A 13213-nucleotide genomic window follows, 5' to 3' on the forward strand; every position below is an offset into this window, starting at 1 on the left:
GTGAGGCGTCGATCTTAGCCTGTCGGCATGGTGACAAAGCCAGTGGGGGACGGGGGTGGAATTAAACGGCAACTGCCTGAAAAGCATGTTTTTTGCCACACCAACCCAGGGGATGGAGGGACCCAGCTACAGACTTACAATCTGGCAGCAGCACTCTGAACCACAACTGTTCAGAAAAAAATAAATAAAAACATTAAGTCTGACTTTTAACCTGCAAAGGTGTAAATAGATGTCACTACAAATGTATACGTATGACTTATTAGTGCACATGGGGAGTCCCTGCACCCCATAGGGGAGAGCACTAACCCATCAGTGCCCCAGACCACTCCTGAAGGGTCAGCAGCAGCATGGAATGCCACCACCAAGCATGGTTTGCAGCTACTCCATAGCTATGGGGCCAGACTCACCATGCACTCCTCCTTAATGAACCCTCATTAGCCCTCTCGGCAGAAATGTTCATGTGTGTCTCTCATTACTAACTCTTTGCTTTGTGCTGGTGTTTTAAATTGGTTTTAAATCAATGACAAGGCCACACAACTGTTAAGTACAAAAAAATTTAATTGAACTTTTTGTATAAAAATAGGCTCCATCACTGAATTTCACACCAACTTAAAGACAAAAATTAAATAAATCCAACAGTGGGCTTCAATTCAACAACAGCAAGCACAGTTCCCTCCTGCCCCATTAAGTTAAATAGGTGACACCTATTGAACAGACTACACAAGCCCCTCCCCCCACAAGCACCCACCATTGCTCCTCAAATTAAAGCATGGATTCTGCTTTGAGACAGCAGGTCAACGTTACGTTTTGGGGGGGGAAAAGGGGGCAGAAGCGGGTCAAGGCTGCAGTGAGACTGCGGGCAAAGTCCACTTTAATAAGAAAGGCAATAAATAAATATCCAGGGTGGAATGTTTACAAATAAATACATGGGAAAAATGTACATAGATACAATATTGCAGTGTATTTAACTGAGTCAATGAATATTGCATTGGTTGTGCCTGGCAGATAGGGGTGGGGTGGGGCAGAGGCGTGTAGTGTCAGCAGTCAGACAGCAGGGCTGGGGGTGGGGGGGTGTTGTCAATAAACAAAATCGGGGTAAGGGGGGCTGGCCGGATGCAGGTAGAAGTGTGAATGAGCAGCAGGTACCACGGGTGTGCGTTGGGAGTGTGAGCTTCAAGTATTCTGCTGTGAGCATGGGTCCCACCCCTAATCATGCGACTCGGCGCCGACCGGTAACGCGCATGCCTGGGGGGTGGGGCTGGGGGTAGGGGGAGGGTGCACCGTCTGTACAGCTTACAAACACTCTGACAACGAAAGCCCCACAAAGCAGCTTTCAAAAAGGCACTGAAAACTCAAAAGGAGACAGTCTGATGAACGTCGGCTGAGCTCTATGAGAGCAGCGCGTCCGTAAGTTGCAGAAAATATAAACCAGCCTCGGAACAAAATTAAAAAACAAATAAATTAAAAGTGCTGGTTAGACCACCCGCAAGCGTTCCCCATGGGGAAACCATTCAGAAATTATAAAAAAATAATACTAAAGGAATAACAAACCATAATAAATTACAGTTCCCAGAAGGAAAGGGCAGGGCGGGGCCCACACAGTCCACTTTGTGCTCTACAGGCCCTCCTCGCCGGAGCTAGTGCCAGAGCCGTCGCTGGAGCCGTCGCTGCTGATGGCCCCCAGCCGGATGCCCCGCCCCGCCGTCTCCGGCTCCTCCGGCACACGCATCCACGGGTGATCAAAGATCTGCTCCAGTGTGGGCCGGTCCGAAGGCCGCAGGCACAGGCACCACCGGATTAGCTGCTGGCATTCTGCAGGGGGGGGGGGGGGTGGCGAGCGGAGTCAGCATCCGGAGGGACGGAGAGAGAGAGAGACAGAGAGAGAGAGGCAGATACGCACCAGCAGACAACCTCCTCCTGAAGTAGAGACGTCCACGTAATATCTCCTCATCCTGCTCAAAGGGGATGTCTCCGCACACCATGTCATAGAGCAGCACGCCCAGGGACCACACCGTTGCCGAGCGCCCGTGGTATCTATGGTACCTGATCCACTCCGGTGGACTGTAGACTCTGGTGCCTGAAAACAGACATCATGTCGGATCAAATGCAACACTTAAACAGAGAGTCTTTGAACTTCGACCACAAGATACAAGAGATAAAAAGGGATAATGTCAGGTTGGGCGATTACGAGCGTGTTTACGGAGGCAGGCTGCACTGCCGTCTAAGGACCAGCACCCCCAACCCCCTCCACACACACACAGGCAGCTGACTGCAGCCCAGAAAAACAGCCTGACAGGAATTTTAGGAGCAGCTACACTGCGGCAGGACGGCAGCCATCTAAAATTACACCAAAACAAAACCCACTCACTGCGCTCGCCAAAGAAAGGCTTCAAATACCCCCCCGCCCGCCCCTGCCCCGCCCCCCCAGAGTACACGTATCCTGGACACCAAACAAAAACAGGAATCCGTGACGTGGCCGTCACATGGCCAGCAGGCTCGAGTTTCACAACAAACAGACGTGATGTGGCGGCAGATCGCGGCTGCACCGAGCCGCCAGAGCCAGACGGGGCGCCAGAGCACTCCTAAAGGCTACTCTAGGACACGTCCCCAAACGGCCCCTCCACAGCACCACTCGGGGGGGAGGGGGGGCTTGTGTTTCACGACCGCCAACGTCCTCAGCTCATGCTATACTGCTTGGGGAGGGGGGAGGCATCCCTGGGCAGTGGCGTACCGTCAAAGTCAGTGTAGACCGTGTCCTTCAGGATCGCCCCCGAGCCGAAGTCGATGAGCTTGAGGTCTCCACTGCTCAGATCCACCAGCAGGTTCTCATCCTTGATGTCCCGGTGAACCACGCCGCAGCTGTAGCAGTGGCGGACTGCCTCCAGAACCTGCCGAAAGAAGCCACGGGCCGTGGCCTCGTCCAGGGCGCCCTTCTCGGTGATGAAGTCGAAGAGGTCCTTGACGGGCTCAGGTCTCTCCATGACGATGAGCCAGCCGTCGGGTCGCTCGTACCAGTCCAGCAGCTTGATGACCCCCCGGAATGAGGGACCCACCTTCTTCAGCAGGACAATCTCCAGGGGCACAACTGAGCCATTCTGGGGGAGACCGAACAAAAAGCCATGTTCAGCAGGGTCTCTCACCAGGCACCTCACCCAAAAATACTGCACAATCAGGCGGGGAGGGAAGCCACCAGATACGTACAATGGTGCCAAACTCTGTGACACGGTCCCTCGCCACATGCTTGACAGCGACCTGGAGAGGGACAGAGAACAGTCTCACCAACTAGACAACGACATCCCGAAGGCATCTAAAGGAATCTCCATGCAAGGGGAACGGTCCCGGGGAGTTCCCCTAATACTTCATCAAAATGACAATTAATACGATTTTAAAACACCGATATTCAGATGTTTCAAGCTGCACCGATAGAGATCATTAGCAAGAACACTAACTATAACAACAATAACAAAAACAGCAAAAAAATAGGCGACGCGTACCGGCAGCCCGTCCGAGACCCGGTTACCGGCGTACACGGTGCCGAAACCGCCGCTCCCCAGCACCGAGCCCACTTGGTAGACCTTGTCAAACGGCTCCTTCTCGACCTTCACTGCGGATCAAAAAAGCACGGAAAGGTTGGACTTATACTCCACAAACGAGACATTAAAGCAGAAGCACAGATCCGGCGTGACCCTCCGGAGTGTCCATGATGCGGGAGAGCACGACCCTGAGCGCGAGGCGGCGCCGGCGCACCTGGTTGCAGCTGGATCTTCACCGGCAGGTGCTCCATCGCGCCGGGGCTGCACATGTGCGACAGGGAGCCCAGCTTGGAGAGCAGCATGTTAGAGCTGCGCGTCGAGGCGCCTCCGCGTTTACACACCGACGAAAAATAATACAGAAAAGCTATAAATAAGTGAAGCAGCAGCGGTGGGGGGCGGCGGCGTCCGGCTATCGGCTCCGCCGCAGTCCAGCTCCGTCACACGGAGCCAAAGGCGAGCCCTCCGCACAAAAAGAATTCAGAAAGAAACACGGGCACGACGTGCACGGCTTCCAGAGCAGCTTGTGCTCAGACCGTACGGACGACAAAAAACGCCCCGAATAAAATAAATATAAATACAAATAAATAGAATACAGGTTAAAGACAATATATCGGCGTCCAGTGATCAGCTCCAATCTGACTGACCGCGAATTCGGTTCTACTCATTTAACGTCCGAAAAAGGTACATATCCCTCCGCCATGGTAATTATCCTTAACAACAATCGAGAATGCGCCGACGTTTCCTTGAAAATGTACAAAAGTGTTGTTATATTCGAAAAATGAGTCCGTATTAAATATATGAATGTTTCAATATCTTTCAAAAATCATTTTTTATAGATGGTGGATATGTAAATACACGCACTACTTAATCAGATAGTACGAGACGCCCAAGGATTTCTTGTCTGAGTGCTTCGCGTTGCGTTTCATTTGCATCGGTAGTGTGGCGCGGGCCAATCGGAATGCGCTTTATAAATACAGCCTTGTCTTTCTCACCCAATCGTGACGCGCCGTTTAACATAATGGGAGAGGACACGAGCGCATGTGGCGGGATTCCCTCCCCCGCGTCGCGGCTCTCTGCGGATGTCTACCACATGGGCTGGCACTATGCAGGGAGTCTGGCAGCGGTGGTCTGGCGAGGGGGCTCGTGTGCACGTTTTAAAACACCTCTGCATAAAGACACGTGTTGTTGTATCATTTATATTTTTGAAAGACACGGCTTTCCAACGGCTTAATACCACTTAAGGAAGAGGCTACTGCAGTGCTTATAAATGCAGCGAAATGTCTCTGCGTATAGAGCGGAATACCAAGGGTAACCCATAGAGGGGGCTACGTGGACAACGTGCATTACTGAGATTATCCTTCACAATGCAGACATAGCAATTAATGTACAAAAAGACCTTAAGAAACGAGAGAAAGAAGTGTTACACTGTGCCTTTTGTATGTTCCCATTTTCAAAGTAAAGTAAATATTTGCCAGCTTTTAAGTATAACGTATACACAATGTTGTGGTTGTATAAGTCCCAAAAAAAAAAAATGTTCCATTTTTCCGAGCTTTGACCAATAAGTGCAAGGTAACCTTTCACTGGCAGCTTTGTGAATCCAGTGCATACCATAGCCTTTCTGACACTGCAAAAGCCACTGGAAAGCGTGCCTTGGAGTTTCGTCAGCCACCCGCCACCCGAGGGAGTGGTGGGGGGGGGAGGGGATTAAATGCTGTGGGTGATTCCTGCCCCCCAGCCAAGTGAAGAGTCAAACCAGGCTGTGCTAAAAGTCTCCCTGAGCAAAATAACATGCCTCATATGAAGCAGTTATAATGCGAAAGCTAACTAGTCATGAGTTTGTCTTTAATCCTCCCATTGTTATGTATGGCTTTTTCCATTTATGCCACGTTTAGGTAATTCTCCGTTTAATATTTCATTTGCATGTTCTCCCGCAGCAGCCGCTGTTTTCCGCCCGGTGTGTCCTGTGACCTCGGCTTCGGTAGCAAAGTGTTGGTTTATCTTGATTTCCTTTTTGTGGACGGTCAGTGCAGTAAAGGACACCGTTGCATAATATGTGAGATCAAACAGCCTTGCGGCCCTTATCTAACTGCATATATGTTTAAAAGTATGTGCAGACGCGACACTTTCAGAATCAATTCTCTTTCTAAGTCTGTTTGCTTTCAGTTACTGCAATTTTTTTTTTATATGGTGTGGTAGTTCATTTCATCATTAATGCTGTTATCAATGTTGGCATCAACATGACTGGACTATCAATGCAGAGCCAATTAGGGGATCAATTTAGTGACTACGAAAATTAGCCACATCCTGCTTCATTCAGTTTCAAGTGTTGTTGTCCAAAAATGCTCATAATTTTTTTTTTACCAGTTTAAGAGGCTTTTTTCATTCCCAGGTGTTTTAGGGTTTGAGGTAATGGCTCAGGCTTTGAGTTAGAGTAGATGGGGATAATAGATAATGCAAAATGTTGGTAAGTTAATCATGGTGATGGTGTTGTGCAATAGAGACAAGGGAAGTCTTTGAAAACTTTACCAACACTCACCAGAGTTACATTTCAGAAACAAAATAATATGACTGACACTATAAATTTCCATTTAGAGTGGCGACATAGCATTTCTCTCTGAACACCCTGACAGAGACGTTCCCGCTAGACGCCGTGGCGGCAGGCTGTCACGCACGAGGACGGGGGCGCTTAGCATTTAGCCACGTGTCAAGAGCGTGGTATGGAAGGAATTCAGCACGGTTCCTGGCAGAAGGTCACCCTGGAGAACTCTCCGTACGGATTAAAGGCCTGAGCAAATGTCACCCCGATATCCACCCTCGTGATCCTGGGGGAGGGGGGGGGGGGTGCCAGTGGGGGGGTGGTACCAGTGGCCCTTCCACCTTCTTCAGCTGGAGCCTTCCTCTCTACACCCAGCAGCACCGCCCTGAGACGTGCCGTTCTGAACATCGCAGATCCATCGTGACGCCCGACGGAATGGATGGAACAGCCTTGAGGGCTCCCCAGCAGACGCGGCAGATTTACGGCCGAGCTTCTGTGCCGCAGACAGGTTCACTCATGCCTCTCGGTGGTTCAGGCTGAGCAGGACGGCCCCGCTCCCTCTTGAAACTGGACCAACACAAACCTTGTAACACCGAGGCATGCGTACTGCCTGCCGGCCACATTCCATACTTACAGTAATACTCCTTTTATAAGCACCACCACGATTTCTCATGGAGTAATCTTGGATAGCATTATTTTGGTTGTGGTCCTGCACTGATCAAGAGTCTGCAGTCTAATAATGTCCACTGTGATTTTGATCTAAGTTTGAAGGGTCTTTAGATGTTTCACTATGTTTATTATGCTTCATATGACCTGCTGAATTCGTACATGGAACCAGTTGTGGACTGGCTTGGAGTGATTCCCAGCGTGTTTCAGAATGCCTTACTCGCTCGTTACAATCTGCTGCCACTCTGCTGTGTTTTGATGACCGCTAAGTAGACTCTGCCAGAGTGCCTGGTTGTCAGGTGTGTTGGCTCTGTGGATATATGAAAATATCTGTGCTATGATTTGTTCCCTCTTAAACATTTCTGACAGTAGTGGGTTTTTCTGTGGGGCTATCCTGGGAATTGAGTTCTTCTGTTATGCATGTGAAAATTGACTGTAGATTGAGCAGGCTTACTTTTTATGGGGGCTGACACAGTGCCGCAGACACACTTTTGGGGGAATCTGTGTGCAGTACTGCAGTGTCAGACAGAGACCAATGGCGTCAATCCAATGGGGCTCCTCAGGGAGGTTTGATCCATTTGGATCGAATCCCCGACCTCCAGAGGCAGGCTGTCCAGTGGTGGCTGGCTTTGTGCTGACAGAGTGTCTGTTGGCCTGGCCGGGTCAGCAATCTGCTCCATCACCCCGCAGCCAGAGCCTGTCCGCGGTGGAGTGACGCCAGTCTTCTGTGTATTAATATTCCCATGATCCCCTGCTGCTGCATGAAGACTTAATGCCACTCAAGTGACTTCTGCCAATGGGCAGCTTTTGCCACCACTGAAACCATGCATGTGTAAACATGTTACTTATTTAGGAGATGTTCCACTAACCAGCTAGCTAGCTATGAGCTTCTAGCTGTTCTCGCTAGCTATTTATTTATTTCTTGAAATATCAGAGGTGGGCTGAAATTACTTTTTGAGTGGGGCCCCAGGAACCACAAATCCACCCCTGCTAGCTGTGTTGTTCAGAGATTTTTTTGAGGGACAGGTGCTACAAAGGGGGTGGGGGTGGGGGTGGAGATGGTGGAGGTAGCGGAGGTTGATTTTTGTCAACTGGGGGGGGCCGTGAGGAAGTCCATCTTGGTAAATTTTTCTGACTGGGGGCTTCAGAATGGGACAGTCAGAACATCAGAAAGAGGCACTTTCAGTCTATTGGGCTAAGGAGTATGTGCTAACCCCCGCCGCCCCCCCCAAGCATGTGCCAGCATGGCAGTACCACATACACCCATCCCACAGCATATATTTTTGGCTGGGCAGTTATGAAGATCTCAGGCTCCGTTGTACCACATCAGGGACGCTGTGGAGGTGGCTGGTGGTTCCAGACACTACAGCAGAATTAGAAACACATGGCGATTTGCCCACACCATCCTGTTCTAGTGAGACATCAGCAATTTGTACAAACTGTGAAACACCCCAGTGACATGGAGGTAAATTTAACTGAGGCCTGTTGTTGTCACACTCCTTCTGCATGTTTCCCTGAGATTTCTGCTTGGCAGTGCAGAAATGATGGTCCTGACGGGTCTTGCTGCAGTTAAAGCTCAGTACGTATGACCGTGGCATACCCAGGCAGTGTATGAAACTGAAAATTTTAGCTGCTCCATTTACTCGCTGAGTAATGAGATTGAGACCGAATGTGTGCGGCCGATTGGCTGGTGTTTCCGGGTGTTTCCACTTTGCTTGCCCCTCGAAGGGGCCGAAAGACCCCTTTGGCACACCTCCCCCCAGCAGACAGGCCTGTGATGAGGCTTAATCACCAAGCCACAGAGTCAGCGCTGAGCACCTCCTAACGAAGGCCGGGTAATTAGGCATCGCGTATTCAGCAGTTAGACAAATAGAGCAGCAGATTCTAGAGTAATTAGATAATTTTTGCTCTGCTGTACTCTGCCAATCTGAGGTAAAACCTTACATTCATTTATCACCCTTAAATTTCAGCACATAGTGTCAGTCATGATGTCAATGTCACACATGGGTGAGTTTTTTTTTAATGTGTTTCTGTCATTCTTATTACTCTGTAATATTATACAGATGAGTATTACAATATTACTACAATATTCATTTTTTTTTCTTTATTCATAATTTGTGCTCAAAAAAGAGAATTATTAAGGCAAAGAAAATCATCATAAACATTTTGGGCCGAAGTCTGATAAACTGCTGTGTTTGTATCCCGATTGGCTGTAGGATGTAGTAGTTATTAGTGATGGTCTTCGTACGCTGGCACGCTGTAGTGGGAGCACAGATGACGTGTTTCCTTTGACAGGAGCCTCTGTGTCCCCTGCGCTGTTTTTGCTGATGTTACTTCCAGCTGTAGCCCCAGCATGGCGGCACGCGCTGCACGTCCCCGAAGCATTTCAGCCCCATCCTCTCCATCGTGTTTTCGGTGAGTTGGTGACTCCACGCTATTGAATACGCTTGTGTGTGTGTTCCCTGATATAGGTTGGGATGAACCCTGCCTTACCGTCCTCGTCACTCGCTGGATAAGAAACTTTTCAGGAGGGACAGATGGAATTTGATTGCACCAATTTTGGCTCGTGAAGAAATTGATCTTCTATCTAAGGTCCTCTTGCACTTTATCTGGAGCTGTGTTTCAGCCTCCATTTTTACTGGCCTTGAGCTTCCAGCCTGCGCTCACGTTTCTGTGCCGGTCTAAACGGAAGACAAGCTTTTTCTTCCCTGTGAACGGGGCAACCTCTCCTGGTGATGCTGGATTTTGCAATGGACATGCCTCTCCTCTCCACATCACCACAGGGCGTGTGCGATGGTCACATCCACACCTCGAGCGAGTGATTCTTTGTGACCTCACTGTTTCACAACTCTGTGTGCCATTTAAGAAAGTCATTCAGAGGTGAAGTTTGTTTGAACACTGATGATACATGGCAGCTGCTCAGTAAATCATTTCCTTTTTAACACCTTAAGTCTCTGACTTATATAACGTTTTGCATCTCCAAAACTCGCTCACTCTTCTCTCTTGTGCAGGAAGTAGAGGTACTGTTTAGTGCATCAAAGAGCCTTTATTTAATTACAGTACAGAATACTCACGGCAGAGAGAGACAGCAGGTTGATATGGCAACGGAGGGGGTGCTAATTACTTTGCCCATTTATGAGTAGGAATCCCCCTTTAAAGGGCAGAACACCTGTGAAGACCCCCCCCCCCCCCGAACCAAATGCCTCATACTATTAACTGTTTCATTTCCACAGTCACACTGGTCCAGGTCTACTGGGATCTGCTTCAGCTTCAGAGATACAGACGTGCAGAACTGGCCAAAGCTTTGCAAGTCATCACAGGATGGGATTATAAATTGAGATTATAGGGATTATAGGTTGAGATTTGGAAGTGGGAGCTCTGGATGGATGATATGCTTCTGCTCTAAACCTGTGCTGCATTTCTGCCAATGGGAAAACCTGTAAGATAGCCGGGACGTGGCCAATGGGAAGTCCACATTCATAAGATAACTTGGACCTGACCAATGCGCATCTTACATACCCAAGGCAGATAGGTTATATCCAATAAACACAATACATTCAAAATGTAAAACTGTGAAAAATTCTTCATGCAGACCTCAATGAGCTGGTCTGTACAGTGTGTTTATTTACTTTATAATCATGTGTCATTTTTCCTTTTTTTGGGAATGGGGCATAAATAAGCATTATGCAACATGACAGGTATGTATACCGTCAGAGCCTGGCCTACCGAGCACATTAGTACTTATTAGGTAAGGGTTTGGCCTGTAGCAGGTATAAACTCGTTTTTTTATGCCATGCCTCTGTGAAGATGGTTGCACTTGTGATCACCGTCATCCGCTTTGGGTCCCATGATCCAGATCACAGCTGTTCACTTTCGGATTGGCTGGGCTGCCACCATCCATTACAAACACTTTTTTGACCTTGCCCGACCTTGACCACGAAGGAATCACCTTTACAGTCGCTCGTCTGATGGGGGATGCCGATTACCGTTATCACTGTCCGCCAGGAGAGTGAACGCTTCATCAGAGACCTAGCATTATCAGCCAATCCAGTACCTGTGCGTCTTTCTCAGTTGTCTGTATACTGTTCGGCCTGAAAGATGCACCTGTTTAAAGCTGTCTCTATTATTGTCATTACTACTATTATCATGATGATCATCATTTAAATTATATTATCATTGTTATTATTGTTGTTTTTTCATTGCATTTCACTATACTGAATTTTTTTTACTAAAAAAATCATTGAGTGCTGAGGTTAAGAAACAGGCAGTAAACCCTAAGCCTACCCAGCATTTTATATTGGAGAAGTAGAGATTATGATTATTATTAAGGTGTAATAACATTCCAGAAGGACATTTCTTTCTGTTCATTAGTGCAGTCCTGGCAGCTGTACAAGGCGGCACATGAAAGGATTATACATACCTCCAGATAACCACGCACACAGTTGGTTCAATAAAAAGGTTAGTGTTTTCCACACCCCCTTTTCATTTCCAGCTGGGAATCGTATCACGTGTGGCTAGTACGCTGTGGGCTTTTTTTTGGCCCCGTTTCCGCTTTACCTGGCAGCTTGCAGGTCCATTTACAGTCACAGGAGCGGAGCACCGCCTGGGTAAGGCGAGATTTCCAGGGGCCTGCATGACAGCAAAGGGAACCACACGCAGAGCAGCGTCACAGCTGCACTGGCGGCCCAATGCCATGTCGCACTAGTGCATTGTGGGAATTGGTCTGTGCAGTTTCCCCTTACGGTCCTTTCTCTAGATCAAAGCCTTTCCCAGGCTTCAACCCTTCAGATCTCTGTCCTGCACAGGAAACAGAGAGGCTCTGCCATCCTCCCTGGGAGGCGTGCAGGTGCTGCCTTATGTCTTGCAGCTGTAACATTAAGTCATCCAGGTATTAGGTTATGTCATGCAGGTGTTGTGCTGTGTTTTAAAGGCACGCCTGGTCAGGATTCCGCCGCCTTCAGTACTGACTAGACCGCAGCTTGTTTACTTTAACATCTTTTTGATTTTATAAATTAGTTTGCATTTATTTTAGCTTTGGGCTTGGGGGGGCGTTGTAAGTAAAGGACCTTTAAGTTAGTGGTCTCTTCCTTTCATTCTCTTAGGTCTTACAGGGAACCACACAGAAATCCAGAACAAACAAGCGCTCACAGCCACAACAGTATTTACGGCCAATTCTGCAGGATGAGGGACACTCAGCTGTAAATCCGGCCCCTTAACTATAGGACCGTGACCGCATGTGCCTCTCCGGGTGACCACGTGGTGATCACGATGCAGGGCATGTAGGTGAACTCCAAAGGATTTGGGGAGAGAAAGGCTGAAGACCTAGAGAATGTTCCTGATGTTCCTGCTTTGGGTACAAATGGTGCCAGACACACACCCCGAAACTTACAAAGGCAGGGTGGCATGTCTGCTCGAGATGGCACCTGTCATGGAGAACTGTAAGCCAACATGACTTCACAGGGCGCTTCCACACTCCTTTCTGCCGTGTTGGTTTTGTTGCTATAACAGTTTACACAAAACTTACATCGTGACTGCACTCCATCTCATCTCATCTTATTCATTACATTTTTCAGTTCGTAAATGATTTGCTTGTTTGTCGATGCAAACCACCGTCTTTGTCTCTTGCTAAGTGACCTGTGGGTCAGATTCCTTTAGTAATGTTGGTTGATTTCCTGCAGATTTTTTTTTTTTTTTATATCAAATTCCCTTTAGTGCTACTTAATGTTTGTACATTAACCCTGCAAATATAAAAAGAAAAAAATTCTCTGAGCTTCCAAAGTTCAAGAACAAGATAAGTCATGTACACCTTGTCTTGAGTTACGAGGGATACATTTGCATAATGAGTAGAACGGTATGTACGTTTGGGGGGGGGGGGGGGGGGGGGTTACTCTACATCCGTAGATGAGCTTTTCCTTTCTGCAATTGGGAAATAATGTCGCTATGCAGGGTTCCCGATGTGAGCCGCTGTCTCCTTCCACAAAGCTTCCATTTTAGGTAAATCTGTGGCACTAATTAACTTCACGCTAAGCCATCCATCCCGAATGGCATTCTGTCTCTCCCAGGAGATGAGGGAAATAAAGTCTTCGGCTGAACTTTGTTCACCTGATATATTTTTTTCTGCATTTCTCTGTTGATACTCTGACCCCAGCAGATTAAATATCGATTACCTTAATTCACTCAATTAACAGTCTAATTACAAAAAAAGTAACAGGTTGGGTGGGTGTTTGTTGTTTTGCATCAGTAGAAATCCTGCTGGAAATATTGTGAAAGCATAATGTATGTGTTCATATCAGAAAACAGTAGCACTGCTAAAATACACAAAATAAAGCATCATCATCATCATCATCATTGTCATCATCATTGTCTTCCCGCCGCTTCTCCAGGTGAGGCTATGGGTGTTTCTCAATACCAAGAATGCAAAGATCATACTTGTGGTTTTGGCAAGAGTGATCTTGCTAACTTGCCTGCCAAGAATGAA

The 13213-nt window shown here is 48.0% G+C and overlaps 1 protein-coding gene and 1 long non-coding RNA gene across 3 annotated transcripts; one reads left to right on the top strand and one right to left on the bottom strand.

Annotated features, from left to right (window-relative positions):
• Positions 1-540: 540 nt before the first annotated feature.
• LOC111853377 (serine/threonine-protein kinase pim-3) lies at positions 541-4456 on the bottom strand. Its single transcript, XM_023830182.2, has 6 exons — positions 3748-4456; positions 3495-3604; positions 3202-3252; positions 2732-3095; positions 1901-2077; positions 541-1812 (listed from the first exon to the last, which is right to left on the bottom strand). Exons 1-6 carry the CDS (start codon positions 3833-3835, stop codon positions 1616-1618), a joined length of 987 nt encoding a protein of 328 aa, XP_023685950.1. The 5' UTR covers positions 3836-4456; the 3' UTR covers positions 541-1615.
• Positions 4457-8755: 4299 nt separating this feature from the next.
• LOC111853408 (uncharacterized) lies at positions 8756-12602 on the top strand. 2 transcript variants are annotated; one of them, XR_002840452.2, is made up of 3 exons: positions 8756-9150; positions 9969-11193; positions 11838-12602. It is a non-coding gene; the product is annotated as an uncharacterized lncRNA (long non-coding RNA). The 2 variants fall into 2 exon arrangements; XR_011989348.1 differs by having other exon boundaries at positions 11107-11193.
• Positions 12603-13213: the final 611 nt, after the last annotated feature.

This window comes from Paramormyrops kingsleyae, chromosome 1, assembly GCF_048594095.1.
Source record: "Paramormyrops kingsleyae isolate MSU_618 chromosome 1, PKINGS_0.4, whole genome shotgun sequence".
In the NCBI taxonomy this organism is placed as follows: Eukaryota; Metazoa; Chordata; class Actinopteri; order Osteoglossiformes; family Mormyridae; genus Paramormyrops; species Paramormyrops kingsleyae.

Coding starts and splice junctions, on each gene's coding strand:
- LOC111853377 (XM_023830182.2), bottom strand. CDS start 3,835: ATGCTGCTCTCCAAGCTGGGCTCCCTGTCGCACATGTGCAGCCCCGGC. Junction 3,605..3,747: donor GAAGATCCAGCTGCAACCAG/GTGCGCCGGCGC, acceptor TTTGATCCGCAG/TGAAGGTCGAGAAGGAGCCG. Junction 2,078..2,731: donor GGTCTACACTGACTTTGACG/GTACGCCACTGC, acceptor GTCTGTTTTCAG/GCACCAGAGTCTACAGTCCA.